Here is a 20,583-nt window from a genome sequence, read left to right as displayed (position 1 = left end):
CCATATGTCCCTTTCTAAAAAGGATTTTTATTTGGACTTAGCTGATGAACTGAAACACTGAATTATTTACATTCACAGCTCTATTACTGAGCCCTCTTCTGTAGTCAACACTTCTGTCTACAGAGGTGATGATTTTACTGCAATGATGGTTTTACAAACTACTGTTCAAAGACATCAAAAAAGGCCAAAAGTGGAAGGGGGCCCATAGTGCAGATCATCAAAGCCAAAAAGTATCCAGGATGAAAGAAAAATTCTGTTCCACCAATCTAGAATCTATGGTGATAAGAGACCAAAGGAATGAAACACGAAATTTTTACATTAAATTATTGTTGATTTACTTGGCATTCTAGAAATGTGAAACCAACTCTATTGACTTCACATGTGTACAGTGCTTTATAAATTCACTAGATAACTGAATTATTGAAGCATATTTTTTATAAGCATCTGAATATGGGTCCTTGATTACACATGTACACAAGCAAAAAACCCCTGAAAAGTACTCCATGTGTAATTTCCTCTGTACTGCTAACCTGTGGTTTGTATCACACAGCACCCCTGCATTGTATTTCCAGGTCTCTCTTCCTTTCCAGCTTCCATACTGCTGAGAAACACAGGTCTGAATTTTCAAAACACCAAAAATGATTGTGAACATCATCCCTTTTCAAAGAGTAATCTCTGGCTTTCTGATCCATTTTAATACAATAATTTAAAATTTGGCTTCTTTGCAAATCTAATCTGGGATTTCACATACAGAAACAAAACCAGACCTGGGACTGCAATGACGCCTGCATGTGCTTGCTTCTTTCCAAGAAAAAGCTGCACCAAATTACACATATGCACCAATGTGAAACTGCTGAAACTGAAAAATAATTGTCGACTTGTCTCATGACACCTGAAGTGATACTCCAGAATAAATAGATCCCTGTGTCTAGCAAATTAAAGTATAAATGCAAGAGCTGGAATCATGCATTTCTTCCCCAGCATACTTCTGTGGTGCTTCAGAGGTGATGATTTTCCTGTTGAGCTCTAAGAGCAATGAAACAAAACACCACCAACTGCCTCTGACTGCACTGACACTGAAGACCATGTCTGCTGCTGCAGGAATGCAAGAATGAGAAAGTGCATGAGGATTTAAGGAAGCAGACAACTAATTGGCATTACTCACATGGATTACAGACAGGCAGGAAGCAGATTCTGCACTTGTAAGCACCCTGATTAATACCTCCTTTGGCACCCTGAATTTAAATGAGCAGGGCTACTAAAGAAGCAGGGCATTATGAAGTGGGAGTAAAGTTCACAAAATATACTGGGAGAGTTTGAAGAGGGATGGAAGCATTAAACATTTATGCTGGCAATAATCAGGTGAAAGGGTTTGTCTTCCCACGCTGTGGGAAAGATTACATCTCAGAACCACAGGAGAATGGGCAGCATGTTAAGTTTGGATAAGTGAGGAACAATTAATATGTTCTGTCGTGAAGAAGAAACATTGAAATCATGGAGTACTTCCCAGTGTTAGGAAAATCTTCAGATATGTTCCCCAATATTCTTCACCTTTAGGCAATATCTATGAAGTGAATTGTCACCTTTGTAATATTTCTTATGTAGCTGCAACTGCACTGTGAGAACCTTACTCTGCCTACAGCTAAATAACACGAGTTTTAATCTCAGCAGTTCACACAACCCAAGCTGAGTGGGGCCTGAGCAGTACCTGACTACTGAGATCCTGCAGGAGGTGATAATGATGCCTTAGTAGATAGCATCATTTCTAAGGTATGTACACTGCACTCATTATGGCAGCTGTAGACACACTTCAAAGTCAGCTTTAAACAATTCCTTACGCTGTCAAAAAAGCAGCAGGGACTGTTCACTGTTCAACACCAGACAAAGCCCCCACCCAAGAAGGTGAGTGAACACTGGGTTAATCCAATGCTGAGCTCCTGCTCCCTGTGACTGCACCCTGGGCTGCCTGCCTTACAGCTAACTCGGGCTGTCTGAGCTACACGGCAGGCTTAGTACACTTTGGGACTACAATATCTGCTAAATCTCATCTGATTCCAGCCATCTCCAAACCAGGGTGTGTAGTCTAGGCTAGTCAACAAGCCTCCATTCAGTATCAATGGAAAGGGATGAGAGTCCAAAGGGCACTTCACTGCTCTCTAAGACAAGCATTAACATATGAATCACTCTCTGCAAGGGCCTGTGTCTCTTCATTCACTTCAGAGGAAACCTACTCTACAGGTCTGATTTTTGGAGAGCTGAAAGCCACCCACAGCACACAGTGAGCCACTGTTGTGCTGAGTAAGCTGGTCTACTGTAGATGAGATTTATAATAAGGGGTTCTGAGCATATAGAGGGAATATGAGCATAATAGGGGATCTGAGCTGATACAGGCACTAAGGAACCCAGTTCTTCATCTGAGGAAGGATTCTGGCATCCCAAATATACTGCAGCATGAGATCATTACTCAGTTTCTTCCCCTGAAGTTTCAATTAAGTATGATATTCATCCTCATTTCCTCTTCTGCATTCCTTGTCTGGTTAAATCAGCATCTGTGTTTCACGTCTCGGATGACCATGTTTCAATGGAGAATGAAGTTTATAATGAGAATAAAAATAAATTCTATAAAAACTTTAAACAGGGATTTGGAATAGACGGTAAGCAAGTGCTACCTAAGTACTTCACTTATACTATTCTGATGCAGAGTTTCCAAATATATTCACCCTGTTCCTTATTTCCCAAACCACTTTGGAAAGTAAAGGGAGATGTATAAGAGGTGCTACACTGAAGAGTAAGAAAAAAAAAGCTGATATTAGTAGCTACAAGCTAAATGCATTTCAAAAGTGATAATGTCCAACAGTTCCCTTGGGAGGAAATTATTGAACAAAATGGTCTGTGGAAAGCTACTCTAATGCCTTTCTTAATACCATCTTCCTCCACAGGACCAACATGGAGCAGAGTCACAAAGTTATAAAAAATCACTGTCCCTTTAAGGAAAGAGTGGATGTGGCACTCAGGTCTGGCTGACATGGAGCTGGTTGCTTATAGGATGGACTTGATGATCTCAGGTCTTTCCCAACCTAACTGACTTTATGACTCTGTGAAATGGTCACCCCTTTTCCTCTCCTCCTAGTCATGCCCTGTGGAGATACAGAATGAACTCACTTCCACTGTTACTTCATTTGTTTGATTACAACCCCTTTTCCACATCTCTATATTAAATGGAGATTACAAGCAAAACTCTCTTATCATACAACTAAGCAGCACAACTACACAGAGGGGCCATGATTTTATTTGTAGCTTGGAGGGACACTTTGAACACAAACAGCAATAGCTGCAATATGAAAAAATCACAGTGATGGCCAAATTACATGCCAAATGTACTAGGAATAGATTTGCTTGGAAGCAAGTGTTCCCTCTACAATGGGATGGAAACAATCTGTTTTGTTGACAAATACAAACCAAAACTGCATTGCTGTTGGTGAGGACATTTTACGGAATGGTTTTATGCTCAGACTTGTGCATTTGTTTTATATAATCTTGTCACCATAACAGTGAATGCATGGTCACTCTGTCACCTCTCTGGGCAGCAGTGTCCTCCTATGGAGAGTGTCCCAATGCTGTCACATAGATTGCTGAGATATCAGAACTCAGCAGTTCTGAGTTCTTACAGTGCACGAATTCAAGCCACAAGTGAGCTAAGCAGATTTTGCTTTTGACTCACTCTATGCACTAGACCAGTAGGAAAAAAGTCACAATCTCCAGAAATTATTTTGTTTCACAGTCTGCTTCTCAGACAATGAGATTTTATGCACGAGCCCCTCTCTAGCCACAGTGGAAGAAATAAGAACAAGCAGCAGCCACCCCAACAGTCCCAGGTCACCTTGTCACAGCAGCATGCATCATAGAATCATAGAATTGTAGATCATAGAATAGTTTGGGTTGGGAGGGACCTTAAAAATCATCTGTTTCCAAATCCCATGCCATGGGCAGAGAGACTTCCCACTATCCCAGGTCACTCCAAGCCCCATCTAACCTGGCCTTGAGCACTTCCAGGGATGGGGCAGCCACAGCCTCTCTGGGCACCCTGTGCCTGTGCCTCACTACTGGCTGAGGTAACTGTAAGATGCCTTGCTCTGTGGGTTGCACACTCATCTCAAAAGTAAACCTAAACCACTGGCATATGCAGTGTCTGTCACCTTTGGTGGGAAACACTTGAATCATCACACCAGCCTCTTACAGCCTCCGGGAACGCTCAGGACCTCCAGTCCCCAGATAGAACAGTTCTGTGAAATTACACATATGCAAAAAATAAAACAGCAGCAAATGATGGTGAGTGAAACTCTGTCTTGCCTTTTATGCTGCAGTAAGGATCTGATGTTGTACCACTGGAAACAGAAACACTGCAACTTCTTACTGGGGACAAGAAAGTCAGGTCCCAGCCTGTAAGTGGACAGTGCTTATGTTCAGATACAATAATGATAGTCACAGAAAAGAACCTAAACCTCTCTAAACCATGGCCCTGCTGAACATTTCTCTGGCTGTACAATCACATTTTGCCTCATTTCTTACAAAGGAGCATTATAGTGCATACATTAAGCTCTACAAAGTCATTTAGAGCAACTTTCAAACCCTGGACCGCCCACTCTGCCTTCCTCTGCTCCCACAGCCACTGGGATAAATCCAAACCTACCCAGCCAAGCTCAGCAGAGATCTGTCACTCTGAAAGACACCAGAGAGAGCCACGGATTTTCTAGCTTTGGTTTGGATGAAGCCCCAAGACTCGCTCATCACATCTCGGGGTATTTAGCATTGACTTTAATTAAAAACCTCCCCATGCCAAACCACATGCAGATGCAAACCGACGCCTTCAGCGTCTGCAACGCATCGCCCGAAAAAGCTGCACTGCTCCACTCACTCTGAGGTAGATGCATGAAGTAGGAACCTGCCTGTAAAATTTCCTCTTGTTCTGCAAAGTCTGTCTCTGCACTGCCCCAATTTACCACAGTGCAAAAAAACCCCCACAGTCAAACAAATATATTCTTGGGAAGGAAGGGGGGCTGGTAGAGTGGTTTCTGAAGGCAGGCCAGAGACTATTCGAAAAGGGGGACACACAGAGTGTTTTAACTGCTGTGATAATTCTGCATAAAGAGATGTTAAGGCTCTAACTCCTTGCTGTAGCATGCCATGTGTCCCTGAATAAAATTACTGCCATGCAGGCTGTTAGCAGAGGAATGCGTAAACAGACAATGTATCCTTGCATCAGTTCCACAAAATGTTGCACAACACAAATGCCTCTCGATGTGTCATTTCCTGCTTGGCCACCGGCCCAGCTCCTGACAGGCAGTCAACAAAAAAAAAAAAAAAAAAAAAAAAAAAAAAAAAAAAAAAAAAAAAAAAAAAAAAAAAAAAAAAAAAAAAAAAAAAAAAAAAAAGAAAAGAAAAGAAAAAAAAAAAGAAGAAAAAAAAAAAGAAAAGAAAAAAAGAAAGAAAAGAGAAGAGGAAAAAAACGAGAGAAAAAGGGAGAAAAATTAAAAAAAGAAAGGCAAACTGAAAGATTTAAAGCTGTTCTACTCCAAAGCACATTCCACTCGCCTCAGACTTATCCCTCCACCCTCTCTGCCTTTGAAAGAAAAGAGGGAGAACTTCCTAAAAACTGTTATGGTTTTAAGTCAAGGAATCTCAAAAATCTCAATCACTTATCTGCGTTTTATAAGCCGGGTCGGCCAAACAGTTAATGTGGGGGCTGAGCAGAACCCCTGGCTGGCTCTGGCTGCCTTCCGCAGCGTGCACAGACAAAAAGGCGATGTGATGTTTGCTCATACCTTTCATCACGTGTGCACCTTGCAAGCTGCAGCAGCAGAGAAACACTCGGGAGCTGAATGAAGCAGAGCAGTTTTCTGCCCTGAAACGCTTCAGCTCAAAGCTCAGAGCTGCTTTTCCATTCACACTGATCAAGAAAGTTGGGGTCGGTGACTTTGAAGCCTACCTTTGATTAGAGACAAACTAAAGTCTTTGGAAGTCAGGCAAAATATAAAAATATATAGACTTCTCCTCCCTCCTTCCTCATGATTCCCCCATGACTGGGTTTGTCCCAAAAGCAGCCAGAAAGGAGGAAGTGTCTCCTATTCTAAAGGTACCACTATGGAAGGGCAAGTCATGATCTCTGTAGTTGTAATGAGGTAAGGCAAAGGCATTAAGGGGGACTTAGGTAAAGATTTGGGTGGTTTCTTTGCTCTTTTTTTTCTCTCCTTTGACTTCCTTTACAGTAATCTCTGGCTATCTGTCGGTCAGTTATGACCTCATGAAAACTTCTCTGGAAAACTTCTTTCAGCCCTCCCAGCTGGAAGGCAGCTCTGCTGGCTAAGATCTGCATATGGCAGAGGTTTTATCCTGGTTATGAGGAGAGAAAAATATCTGCAGGATTTCCTAATGATTCCCAAAGATCTTATACAACCCTGTCTCTAGACTGCATCTCTAAGAATGCAAAGCTTTGTCTCAATCCAGCATAGAAACTGCAACACAGAAGATGTCCCTGGACAGTAATCTAGATAGACTGGAAGAGGTTAGGTAAAATTAAATAAGTCTTTTCTGAGAAAAAAATCATCAGAAGACCTTTTCTCGTATAGAAACTGGCAAGTTTTCCTAACAGAGCAACCTGACATCACTGTCTCTATTAAAATATTTTCAAATAATAACAGAGAGGCAAGGCAGCAAGCTTCTACAAGCAGACGTTTAATACGACTAAATGGCACTTACATTTAAGAACCCGACTTTCTGAAGTGCTGAGCATCCAAAACACCAACTGGAGTCCCTGCATGCCACGACTGTTCAGCACTCCTGAAGTCGGGCTCTAAATGTCTGTGATGTCTGTCATGGCTTTGCTGCTGCTGCTGCTGCTGGGAACCTTGCAGCTTTCGTTTGCTCGAGTCAACTTGCCAGCTGAAGGTCAGAGTGCCTTGCCTATAAACAAGCCTTACAAATTCACGATCTAAAGCATGATGTCATGTCTTAAAATGATAAGCTGGCAACAAAGTAAATGACATTTTGTAAAGATGTGCATAATTTTATGTTTACACTCCTTAGAATGAAGGTTCTAATAAGTCATTGGTTGTGTTCCTTTAAAGGGAAGTTTTATAACTGAGATGAATCACAACTGCAAAAGATCAAAGTTAAAAAACATCAATGATGCCATGGGGTACTTTTTAATCTTGTAATGAATGATGATCATGTGCTCTTATGAAGTTGCTCCAACTGCCAACGCCAGATGTGTATATTAAGAAAAAAGTTGTTTGTGATGTGACAGCTCTGGTTGAGCTGCCAGAGAGAGGAAAACTCGGATAACATGCTTGAAACGTTGAAGTGAAATACAGATCCTGGCAGAGAGGGGCACTATTTGCTGATACATAATTTTTTAAGACAAACACATTTGCTATCAGAGCTGCTCCTTGAATTCCTTATTGCCCCCAACCACCTAATTTTCCTTATGCCACATAAATTCCAGGTACATTCATTGAATGATTGCTGCCAAACTAATGTATCTACACAAGAGCAGGGTCACTAAGGAGGAAGTAAAACTTCTGTGAAACTCCCAGAGCTCACTGGAGCTACTCTTTCCCTACAAATTCAAGTTTAATGATGACCCATTCCAGAGATGTATGAATCCTTTCATAATGACTTGAAAGGATAAAATTTCAGTATTCCACCAAAACATTAAAATATAAATAGACATTCAAGCTCAAAATCTACTTAAAAAAAGGGGAGGGGGAAAAGAAAGAAAAGAAAAAGATGAAGAAGGACACAATAAGACACAATAACTCCATGAAGGCCATAAGAATTCAGTTACTAAGCATTTCTAGGCTCAGCTATTAGACACCAGCAAACAGGTATCCACATAGAGAGGCCTCTTAGGTCTAAAATAAAATATTCCAGAAGAACGAGGGGATCTTGTTAAATTCTATGAACACAGACTCACTTTCAATCCACAGATCACCAAAACATCCCCATGCCAGCAGGATCCCTTTCTCTGCTGCACAGGGTAATCCACACTACTCTCCACACATCACTTTCAAACCTCTCTGCTCTTTCACCACAGTTGTGTCCTCTGCCAGGCGTTTTCCTCTTTTGCAGATGCATCAATACATGGAAGCAGCCTCCAGATGGGAATGACTAAATGATATATAACTTACTGCCTGCTTTTTACTCCATGAATACAATCCCCAGTGTCCTCCAAGTAAGTTACATGGAGCACCAGCTGCAAGTGAAAATGAAAAATGGGAACTGATTCACAGACAGAAGACAATAAAAATCCCCCTGCTGTGACATGAGGACACCTCAGCTATGAGCAGGTAGCAGCACAAGTATGTACCTAATGAAATGTATCCAGAGCTGTTTGCTTTTTCTTAGCTGTTCTTCAAGGTGAAACTCTACAGCCTGGACAGTTCTTAGAGGGAGCATTTCAGTTCCCACCTCAGTGTAAGAGGAGGTGACTCTGCAGCGTGTATTGGCACGAGAAACACTTAACTGCATGAATTCTGTCTACATCTTTCTACTTCTGTCTTTGTGGTATTTTAAACAAAACACCATGAAAGCTCCTTGAAGGTCGTGTTTGTATGTGCAGATCAAAGGCAAAATAATTATTTGAGATGCTTCCATTATAGGGATTCTTTTAATGTGGTTATTCATCAAATAATTCTTAATCTCTAAGTGTAATTTAAATAATGCTTTACCTGGCTAATCCAATCAATTTAGAGTAATTTCTAGTTAGATTAAGAAAAAAACTCCCAAACTGGCTCATCAGTGATACCCATACGATGTGAGACTGGTTACCAGCTACATGTGCTAGACAGAGAGACAGCCAGATAAATCCTGATGGATTAAGCAGACTTCACTGTATCTAAAAATAAGTGCTACCCATAAAACTGCTAGGACATGACAAAACACAATTGTCATAAAAGTACAGCCACTGCAAAATAGATAAATCATGGCAAATAGATTCTTAGTGAGCTTGCATGGCTATGAGATAAACGTGCTGGGTGAAAATCTGCTGGACTGTGTTTTAAAAATATATTTTTCTGTGCATAAATAAGAAACAAAGACCATGCTGTTGATATAATGGTTTTTTTTATCTTTCTTTGGCCCCTGGGGGTCTATGATGAGTCCATAGCTGAAAACCAACTTCAGGTATGATGAGATTAACCAGGTGCATTAATTATCTGATGGCAAAAGAATTTAAGGGCAAACAAAAAGGCACTATATTATATGTTTCCTCTCTAAGCTAGGACTGAACCTGAAAGATCAGGCTCCTGTTTTGTTCTAAACTTTTTCAGCTGGAAGCTTACAGGAGTTCAGGAAATGCAGCACGTTGCAGGATTGTATCTACTGTGTCTAAATCAGATTATATATAAATACACTGGGTTTAGTTCTCATTTACACTGGCAGATAATGTATCAAGACCTTGATGTGAATGAGAATCAGGTTTGGGATTGCCCAAATTCAGCCAAGCACTTAAGTGAATGTTTAATGCAAGTATGTGTGTGGTCCAATAGACTCCAAATTAACCATGCACTCACATATTTTGCTGAGCAAAACCCAGTGTTTCACAAAGATATACATGTTTCATTTACAGGTTTCTGTTAAGCAAAATTAAGCAGGCATAAGAGCAAAAAGAAGAATATAATACTCACTTCTTGGCTCTCTTGGCCCATCCACTGTAACCTTTATAGCTCTGTGGTATGTAGCGACTTGGGGGGGATTTGTCAGGACAGTTATTGTCAAAGTAAAGCTCTTCCCTACAAAGGGAAAAAACAACAAGGAATGAGTGATTACAACATGAAAACAGTCACATGCATGTTCAGTAAAGAATCAGTTTAAAATTATTCCCTGTCGTTACCACAATCGTGAAAATTAAAAACATAACTGACCATAGGAGTTTTCCTCCCCTTCAGTTTTACTCTATGTCAAGAATACGTCCATGTGTTGACAATCTAAATGTTTCTTATTTAATAATGGGTCATCATACAATGACAGAACAAAAGTGATTCACTGCTGAGGACAAGCCAAATTCTTTGCTGCATTGAAAGTGGTGTAAATCCAAAGCAAGTCAGATAATTTAAAAATTTACTCCAGTTTCGCAGCTGTTTGACAGAGAGCAGAATGTGACCACATGTTATTTACTTCACACAGTTTTATCATTTCATTTGTTTGACTTGACTACAATAAGATGAGGAAAGAATATATTTTCCTCCTGGGAGATGTTTTAACAGGGAGTCAGTGTCTCTGTCCTTCATATGCCAGGGCTAATATGACGATATCATTATTATGGAACACGCCTTTTTTCCCTACACATATTCCATCTAAGAAATACCAAGAAAGCCCCCAACTTTCCCGTGAGGGTGAGCAATGTCTGTATGCACGTACTTTGCTATCGTCAGTCCTTATTGTTGTTTCTATTTTGTTGGGTTTTTTTTTGTTTTCTTTACTTTTCAAAGCTTGAATTCAGGCAGAGATTGCACAAGACCATCTACAGCCTTCAGCTGAATGAAAACGTTAAAAAGAAATAAATAAAGGGAGCTGCCTGCATCTGAGCACACATTCTCACAGGCGCTGGCCCCCGTTTGGGAGACTCACTGACAGTTGTAATCTGTTAGATATGCAACGGTTACTCATGTCAGATAGTCAAAACTGAAAACTGTTTCAAGACAGGAAAAGGTGGGCGTACAACAGTGACTCAATAAAACAGTCAGCAAAGCAATCTTTGGCCTTCATGCTCATTTAAGCTGCTACTTTACCAGACACTTAAAGCTTTTTTTTTTTTTTTTCCCTCCTCCCTGGGTGTATTTGTGCATTTTTGCTACTAGGGCTTTTCCTCTCGCTGAACTCTGAAGGCATTCAATCAAGGCACAAATCTTAAACGATATGTAACAGCCCAAACTTAATGCAGTTTTTTTCAGGACTAATATAGAACAGCTTCTATATAAGGCATAATACAGAACAGAGCTTTGTCTGTCAAATCTAGTAATTGGCCTTTCTTTCTGGTCCAAGTCGTATATCCCACAAACCTGCCCGAGACATGCATCATTTATTATCAGGAGTGCAACTTCAAACTGTCTTGGCTATAATTTTCATGAACTAGAATGTGACATGGATTTTTTTTAAAGGAAATACAACTGTCATTTAGAATAAAATGATTTTCCAGGTGAAGCTGTGCTCCAGCTGTGCCCAGCTCTCTGGGAGATCCAGGTTAGAGGGAAGGTCAGGACCCTGGCAAATAGAATTATAGAATGGTTTGGGTTGGAAGGGACCTTAAAAATTATCTTCTCCCAATTCCCCTGCCATGGACAGGGACACCTTCCACTAGAAAAGGTTGCTCCAAGCGCCATCCAAGCCTGCCTTAAACATTTTCAGAGATGGAGCATCCACAGTTCCTCTGGGCAACCTGTGTCAGTGAGTCACAACCATCACTATTTCTTCCTAATATCCAATTTTAACCTGGCCTCTGTCAGTTTAAGCATGCAAAAATCTCAGGATGCTGAATTCTGTCCCACTGGCCTGGCTGAAGGTGACTTTTCCCGTTTTCACTGTAAAAAGGATTTTGTAAATCATCACAGGAGCAGAGTTAGGTGAATTTTGGATGTCCAGTCTTTGTCCAGTCCTGCCCACCTGCTGTGCCAGAGGTGAACTGTGTGTCCTGTCAGCACAGAGTGTGGGCAGCCTTCACACACACAGCAGCAGCCCTGCAGTGCCTCCACACTGCTTGTTCAGGGCTGAGAAGTGTCCGTGCCTTTTATCCCTCTCCAAAGAGGAATTCAGCCCACTGCACAAATATATATAGTTCTCCAGGCTCAGGTTTAAGGCTTCCTTTGGCACCAGCTTACCATGCCAAAAAGTTGTGATTATTAAATTGTATGCTGATGACATTCAGATCACAGTTACCCCTAGATGGTCAGTAGAATATTATTGGCAACAAAGATAAAGGGGCTGTTCCATACACCTTTGAATAAGGAATTTGGCTTTCCATGCTATTGTTCTCTTTAAAAAACAAATCACTATAAATGTCTATTATGACAAAAAAATTAACTCAACAAAATATGCTATTTGTAAGAACCTGCAAAATCATTATGAAGAAATGCACTACAATATTTACTACACTAAATATATCTCAACAGGATACAATGGCTAGAAGAAAAATGCATTCCTTAATAAAAAGAGCTACATTTGGATCTTGACAGTAAGAATTTCTGAACTGTCACCTCTGGGCTAGCCTGAGCTGAAGAGGTAAGCAGCTAATTTGAGAGGGAAATTGGTTTTGTCCCCTAACTGATATTTTACAATCCAAAGTGTGGATGAAGTAACACTGAAGTCCCCTCACACTCCATAAACCACAGAGCCCTTCATTGTGGGGAGTTGCACGGCCTTGCCAGGGCACTCCAGAGCTTTCAAGAAATGATTTACATATTACAGGATTAAGAATGAAATAAATTTTTAAGGTCCCCTGTTCCAGTGATGCTGATGCCTTCCACAGCTATTTCACAGCTATCCCTCCTCAGCTACAAAATCCTTTAATGCACTTTTTATCACCTTTCTTTATTGCCCTTAGTCATTTCAACTATCCACTTTCACAGGCTACAGACTAATTGTAGCTCTCTTTTATTAAATTCCCCAGCCAAGCAGTCATCTGGCACTATTGCTTCAGTGTGTCTAAACTGTGCATTCTTTGTTATTCACACATGTGAGCCGAGCTGACAGAGAGGAGGATGAGATGGACATATGCTGAAGCACAAGGCAAACCCCAGAAAGGAGCTTGAAAGGAGACTCGGCAGCTTGTGTGTGCGTGTTACACATTTTTTCAGTTAGATGCTAATGTGATTAAAGTATCGGGACACAACAAAATTAAGGTTATGATCCTTTGCTTATTGAAGACAGGAATTCTTTCTTCTCTGTGCTGTGGATCGGGCTTGTAAAAGTGAGCTACTGCCTGAAAACCACATACAAACAACTGCTGCATTTGCATCAAACACTCCAGTTACTTACTCTCATAAATCCAAAAAAGGTGTTTAAGAGAAATTATGCAAACAGAAACGTGAAGCTTCTGTCAGGCAAACAAAATGAATATGTATAAAAATCGGGTTTCTCCATTGAGCCATGGGAAGCAAGTAAAAACGTGGGAGAGGAGGTGAAGTGGTAAGTTGATGATTCAGACTTCACAATCAAATTTAGAGATACAGAGATCAAAGCATAAGCTGCTTAGAAAGATGTAAATCTCAAGTCAGGAACAGGTGTGGATTAGTTTCTTGCCATCAAAAAATAGCTTCTTTATTAGTTTATTTTTTCCTGTTCTACTTCAGGATTGTATTTACTGATATTTTTCTATGTAAGGAGCTTTCTCACTTCTGTTTGCAACTACTGATTTCTTTTCCTTCTATTTTAAGCAGAGTTCTAAAAATTCATCATCAATGATAACTCTCCTTCTCTCCTCTCTCACTCTCTCCCCCTCTCTCTGTTCTAAGTCTGGAAGACAAGTCTGGACCAATTTCTCCATCCTGCCTCTGGCAGGAGAATGCAGCATTTCAGATCCTCCACCGAGTCCTGGCTGCTTCAAAGGAAAAGCCCTACTTTCTTCCGTTAAGATCATAAGAAATATAGGGGGAGGGGGTCAGCTCTGTTTGGACATAATTACACTTCATCAAAAGAAGCTTTCTTCATCTTCCATGCGTGAAAAGTCTGCAAGCAGTTAAGTCTGTCTTTTTTCTTCCTTTTTTTTTTTTTAACTTTTTTTTTTTTTTAAATATAAAAATTGCTACTTGGGAAACTAGCCAAAACTCAGAAAGCCAATATAGTAAAACAGTGCACACCCTTTGTTTTTCTTTGAAGTCTCTTAAATAAATATGTTGAGGGTTTGAAAAGTATACTATCACTTTTCCATAGATTCTACCCAGATTGATCAGAGAAAAAGTCTATTCCAAGTCTGCTAGATAAAAATATAAATTAAACTACTGGAACCAAATTTTAGGAGCTCTGTGTTTGTGTCTGTATCTGTATCTACTGAGGCTTTAGGCCGTCTATTTAATTTCCTATGCTTTAATAAAAAGTATATATCATAGGTTTGAAATGAAATCCTCAGATCAGAGGTAGTGCATCACATTTTAGTCCTTTTTCAGCACTACTAAAAGGCTGATACACTACTGAACTTCTACTGTAAAGCAGTAGAGATGGAGCCAGAGAACTTTCAAACCTAATCCATCAGCAGAATAACAAAGCAAACTGATTATTTAAAGAAGACAAATGGAAGTGACAGGCAACACCTCATTCACAGGGGGAATAAACTCCATATTTATTTTGTATTGCTGTTTCAATTTATTCTCTATTACTAATACTTTTTAAGTTCTAAAATGATAAAGAGAATTTTTGGCTAGGTAATTAAAATAAAGAATTGTTACAGTAAGTCATGGTTATGGACTCACTTTCACAAAGCACTTGTAAAAATGTGCCGACTGATTTGGACTATCTGGGCCTTTATCATATATTTATATTTTTTTTGGACAAAAACTCTTTCCTTTTGTAAGATGAACTGCAACTGCTTTCTAAAGAATATCACTGTAAAATTTGCCTTATTGCTAATTTCCCATCACAATTATTCTGCATATTTTGCTTTGCTTTGCCCCATGTAGGGCTAATTTAGAAAAAAATTAATAATTACTTCAAACACATAAAGGAAAAAAATATGTAGGTTGGATCAATGTCTGATACACTACTCTGAAGACTCCTGCAACAAGAACTGCAGGTCCAGCTTCCTTCGAGCTATCCTTTCAATCATTATCTGAAGTTTGAAAGCTGCTGTGCGACCCTTAAAGAGGAATTCTTGCAAATTTGCAATGATTACAAAAGCTTTCTATAAGTGCAGTGCAGTTTTCAGATTATAGGAAACTCCTAAAGAGCTGGAAGACAATGACAGCACTCTACATCTTAAAAAAAAAGGAATGAAAAAAAATTGAAAGCTGCCCTGTCATTTAAAGTAAAGGTTGAATTTAATTCATGCCCAAGCTTACCAGCAATTCATAAAAAGTCAACCAGCTTACTCAAAAGAAAAGTCGGGGTGATTTTCAGAGGTTATCAACAGTTTGGTTTAAAGGGCAGAGAAGCCACTAGCAAGCTTTCTACCAACAGCTGCTATGCCTTGAAAGATTTAAGTCCCTAAAGAATACAACCTATGGAACATGTGATATGCAAAATCCCCCTAATTACAGGTCTTCTACAACAACTTCAGAAGAGGCTCTACTGCTAAAGGGAATTCTCCACCTTTCAGTGCCATGTCCCAAAATACACTCCCCTGACTCTGCACAACCTGGATCACAGATATTCCTTTTTCTTCCACCCTTCCTGTGTGATTCAAACAGGGAAGCAGGTATTCCCTGAATTGTTTTTCAAAACCTCTATCTGATAAAAAGCTACAGAGACTCCTAACTTAGTTTGTGCAAATGCTAAAGTTTGACAATAAAATATGTGTACATCACTACAAAGAAAAAGACTGACAACCTAAAAAACGTGGTCTAGTGGAAGGTGTCCCTGCTTATGGCGAGGGATTGGAATGAGATGAGCTTTAAGGTTCCTTACAAACCAAACTTTTCTGTGATTCTATGAATCTATGAATGGATTTATGGGTTAACCAGTACTTCATTGTGATTAAGTTTGACATCTTGGCGCCGTTTTTCACACCATTACGAACACGTAAAAGGCAGAGGCCTACCTCTTCCACTTCTGCCCACAAATCGTAAGTCATTAAATCTGGCCACCTGGTTCTTCATCACGGCAGAAGCGTTTCGCAGCTCTGCAGAGTAGTTCTCATCGTTTCCAGCCATGACGGTCACCACCGTCCCATCGGGCACTTCTCCTAAGGCCACCACCTGTAAAAACAGGGAGACAATCACGACTGGCGAAGCCACGCGCTGGAGGTGTGTGCTCCCCTCCCCGCTCTGCAGGCTGCCAGGCTGGTGAAGAAGCTCTGTGGTGAGGAGTCTGGTACTCGCTGTGCACAGAACAAAGTGCCACATCAAACACAGAGACGTCGTGTGTTGTCTCCGTTTCTCAGAGCTTCTTCATTGTTGCATTTCTTCAGAAACGCTCAACGTCCTTATGCTGAGTGCACGCTTTAATGCTTTCTGAAGGACAACTTTGTTCTTAGCAAGCAGGGAGCAGCGAGAGACCACGAGGCAAGGCTTGTATCTGTAAATTATGCATGGGAAAGCATTTAAAATGGAAAGCTAGAAATTAGTATTAGCAGCCTCATCACCTGGATTCAGTTCTGTTCTGGTTGCACCCATCACCCTGACCCCTGAGCTCCTCAGACTTCAAGCCAGAGGGATCTGTGCATCCACCCATTCCAGGAGTGGCACTTGGGGCACGAGCAGGCAAAGCTCTACACCCAACACACTTTGCAATGGAGTGCTTTATGGCTGGAATTCAAACTCCTCATGTGCTGCATAAAACAAAGCTGTATTTCCTTGCAGGCATGTAAATTTTCACAGTGCTTGCAAGAGTCGCATGTGGTTAGTGCTGATACCTCCCTCAAATTCCAGGAGGGGTGAACAGAAGATATCAAAGTATTTCATTTCTCCTTACGTTCCAGCTACCTGATAGTCTCCCTTTCATGCTTCAGTGGTTGAGCAGTGCTCCAACATCTGATTAAATAAATGTCATGGAGCAGACAGCTTCTGATTTGAAAACACCAGGAATACCTACAGTGTTAGTGCTCTATGGCTTCTTAAAGCAAAAAAAAAAAAATGAAAAAAAGAAAAAGTTACACAGGAATGCTAAGTTACTAGGAAGAAAATATACACAGAGGGAAAAAATGTCCACAAAAGTATTAATAAAATAGCCTAATTTTCCCCAGCTGGCTAATTCTGATGCTGAAAATAAACTTATAACAAGAAGAGATTCAGAAATATTGCATGGCTGAGCCAGAACTTGAAAAAATATCTTAAGCTACAAAGTGTCTCCCCTTGTAGTTATTACCAATTTGCATGGTCAGAGATGAGTTTTTATATTATTCAGAGTAATTTATTCTGTCTCCTGTAATATATATTACATTTTATCACATGGCCTTCCTGAAATGTCTTTTCCATAAATGATCCTGGCTGAAACTAATAATTGCAGGTTGCAGGTGATATTAATTCAGTGGAAAGAATAAGGAGTTCTGGATATATAGGGAGAGCATTATGTGGTCCAGTGAACTGTACAATGTTTCTCTAAAACAATAAAGAGGAATTATAATAATATAGAAATAGGCCATATTACTGAAGACTATAGCTTATTTTATTTAAAAGAAATATTGAAGAGAAAGAAGCAAGTGAAGCTTAAACAATGTTTGAAAAGAATTTACCTGCTTTTCTATTTTTGCATAAAACATCAGTTAATACCGCTCAAAATTAAAAGCTAAAATTTGCCACAAACTATTATGAGGTCTTCATGTATCAAACAAAGATTTTACTTTAAAGTCCTATGAAAGTCCCTGAACAAAGGAACCACCATCGTGGCTAAGATCTGAGGTCCCAATAACTCTCTCCCTTGGGTCTGGCAGCAACCAGGTCTAACAGCTTCAAAGCCAGGTGTAAGGAATAACAAATAATAATCAAATAACAAATAATAATCTGGTGAACAGATTACAGAGCTGACGCTAACCATTAACAAATGGATACTGGCTTAAACTGTGAAGCATGGGGCTTGAGACTACTTATAAACCACTCCCTTCCCAATCTGCAACAGACTGCGTTATCTCTGGACAGTCTTGTCATGCCCATCAGCATCCCAGGGAGTTGCACCCTACGCCTTTTATACCTCACGAAACAACAACAAAAAATCGCATTAACTCCAGAAATGCAAAGCACCTGAGAGTGCAGCAGGAAGCACAAGGCTGCCTGGGAAGAGGGAGCGAGGTGCCTGAAGCCTCAGCTCACCTCTTTCTCCCCAGGCACCCGCAGAGCGTGGACAGGCAGCGCCTTCATAGCCCCATCTCAGTCCCAAACCCAGGTACAGCTTATAACACCTGGCAGGAGGGAGCAAAATCCCTTAAAAGGCTCCCCTCTGTCCTCAGTTGCTTTTCAGAGCTTTCCTTCCTGCCCTTTCCACTCGGTGTCAGTTCAATTTGTCAGCTTAGCCATCAGCCCAGAGCTGCATGTGCCGCTGCTGTCGCCGAGCAATCGCAAGTAATCAAGAGCTGCATCGTTACTGAGAAGCCTTGGATGCAGTATCACTGCTCATCTCCTTCAGAGAGGACCAAAGGATAGGACAAACTGAAGTCAGAGATGAAAATAAAAACTTTGGCTCATAAAATAAAGCCCTATAACATATAAGCTCCCCTGCCAAGCAACAGGAGTAAAAGGCGCTTTTTTTCCTGACTTTGATACTTTCTTACCACAGACCAGCCTAAGACTGTTGCATAGGTGTTGCACAGGTACGTAGAAGCGGTGGTAGAAAAAAACTTTGCAAAACAAGTCTGAAACCTGGAGAAGTACCCGTCATTTTGAGAGTTTTCAAAAGTAATTGTACTGAACGACTGAAAATCTGAACGACTGTTGGCATAAACCCTGATTTGGCAATATTACGCCATGTATCAATACAAAATTAATTACATTTTCTTAGAAAGAGGATTGTAAATGTGCTGTGAAATGAGTAAGGATTGTGTTAAAAATTAAAGACTAGAAGTAGCCAGAGTGCACATTCCTTACCTATCCTTTAACACTCAATATCTCTACTATTTAAAAATCTTTGTTTCCCATATTAAGCTCCCTAGATATTTTGATGATTAAAAGTAGATTTTGCTCTTTTTTTTTTCTTTTCCTTTCATCTAGAGCTCAAAAAAGTACATGAATCTCCAAAATAAAACCAAAGCAATTCTTATGAGTTGAAAATAACTATGTGTTTTTTGCATAACACAATTCTGGTTAGGCAACCTGTTTGCCCAGTTTCGGTCCAGTGGGATTTGAACTGGCCAAAGTATGTAGCCTGAAGACGGAAGTTATAAGCACAAAGCAAAACTCCTATACAACACCAGGTACTCAGACTTTCTGCAGAGTAAAATGCTTGTCTGAAAAAAAAAAAAGAGGCCAACACTAGTGTACATGCTAACTAGTTCCTCTAAAACATTGATATTTGCCACTTCAAAAGCTTTCTTGTGAAACACTGAATTCAAACAGCCTCTGAATGTAAAATCTTCTGTATTGAGAATGCTTTTCTCAGACATTGCCAAAAGAGCATCTGATACTATTAAAAACATTTCAGTGTCCTGTAACTTAAAACAGAATAACTGATTCCTGCTACTTTTCGTTTCAAATCTACATCTGGGCTGAAAATTTATACAGCAGGTTTCAGCTTGAAGCTATTTAAAACAGCTGAGTTATAAACTCCGAAAATTGGGGTTTGGAGGGAAATGCTGACAGACCCTGAACTACTGTGGTGCTACTGGGGAGATGTTTTAGACTCCACATCCCATTTTCCCCCCGCCTTTGCGTCCACTAAGACTCTCTGCTGCTATTAGCATCATACAGAAGTCACTTCTAACCTCTAACGTGGCAATCTGGGTCTTTATGACTTGCACTAAAAACTCCCACAGAGAGACCAAGTTCTGATGACTCGACTCAAATAAAGTATTGCTGGCTACTGAGATTAAGAAGTGAATATGATTTGGGCCTGGATGAACAATATCCATTTGTTTTATGCTGGAATATTAAAAGCCAGAGCTGTATTAACAAGTACTCATCAAATACTCTTCCCCACAGAACCAGTCTGCATTAACAATCTTCTTAGTGAGCACACGACAGGGACTCCCTCCCCAGTGTGTGCAAATATTAATACTTAAAATTCAAACCCAATGCTAAGCCAACACTATTTCAAAAAATTATAATCAAACCCAGCACTGTTTATAACATACTTCCTCTCCTGCATATGATTTATATCTGTTTTTTTAAATTAAAACAGTGCTATATCCAGCGTACGTTTTTACTTGAGATCGCTGGGAGAGAATTATGACACACTTAACACACCACTCAAAACATTATCATCAACATATTATTTATTGCCAATAAAACTTCACAAAGTGTGTTGTCTGTGAGCTATTTCATTTTCAAGTTATTGTTTAGCTGAGGTTTCTATAGCTCAAATCTGTCTCTTTTTTCCCTTTCAGAGCTGATTCCCATTCTGTTGTAACACAATCAAGTGCTTCACTGTATGATACATGCAGCTGCTTTGGTCTAAAACTAGTGGGCAGCTGCATGCAAGTTGCATTTAAAAAATGAAATAGATTTTTTTCTTAATGGTCAAAAGTATTTCAAGTGAGTTTCAAATTAACTTACAGGTAAATAAGGGCATATATAATTCTGGCATATTTTAAAAAGTGCATATTGCATATGAAAACACAGCTGCACCCACAGCAGCCGGGTGCAAGGGGCAATGTGTGCCTCTGATATGTCTGAAAATCAGTCAGATCTGCACCTCCATGTCAGCAATCAAACACAAGACCCACATGTAAGACACATATAAATACATACATATGAACACAAAAAGATTGGGGAACAGTCTAATCCTTTGTCTACC

General features: G+C 40.1%; 1 protein-coding gene across 3 annotated transcripts in view; it reads right to left on the bottom strand.

The window, feature by feature from the left end:
* RUNX2 (RUNX family transcription factor 2) overlaps nucleotides 1–20,583 on the bottom strand; it is an 89,926-nt gene that overhangs the window by 66,737 nt on the left and 2,606 nt on the right. For all 3 annotated transcript variants that reach the window (XM_039696030.1, XM_039696031.1, XM_039696032.1), the window contains exons 2-3: nucleotides 15,743–15,899; nucleotides 9,684–9,788 (exon numbers count right to left, since the gene is read on the bottom strand). In XM_039696030.1, coding sequence (XP_039551964.1) covers nucleotides 9,684–9,788; nucleotides 15,743–15,899 — 262 coding nt within the window. The remainder of the gene's footprint in view (nucleotides 1–9,683; nucleotides 9,789–15,742; nucleotides 15,900–20,583) is intronic.

This window comes from Passer montanus, unplaced genomic scaffold (genome assembly GCF_014805655.1).
Source record: "Passer montanus isolate IOZ18808 unplaced genomic scaffold, ASM1480565v1 scaffold94, whole genome shotgun sequence".
In the NCBI taxonomy this organism is placed as follows: domain Eukaryota; kingdom Metazoa; phylum Chordata; class Aves; order Passeriformes; family Passeridae; genus Passer; species Passer montanus.
Note: the sequence above shows the minus strand (reverse complement) of the source record. Positions and strands in the feature narration are given on the sequence as shown.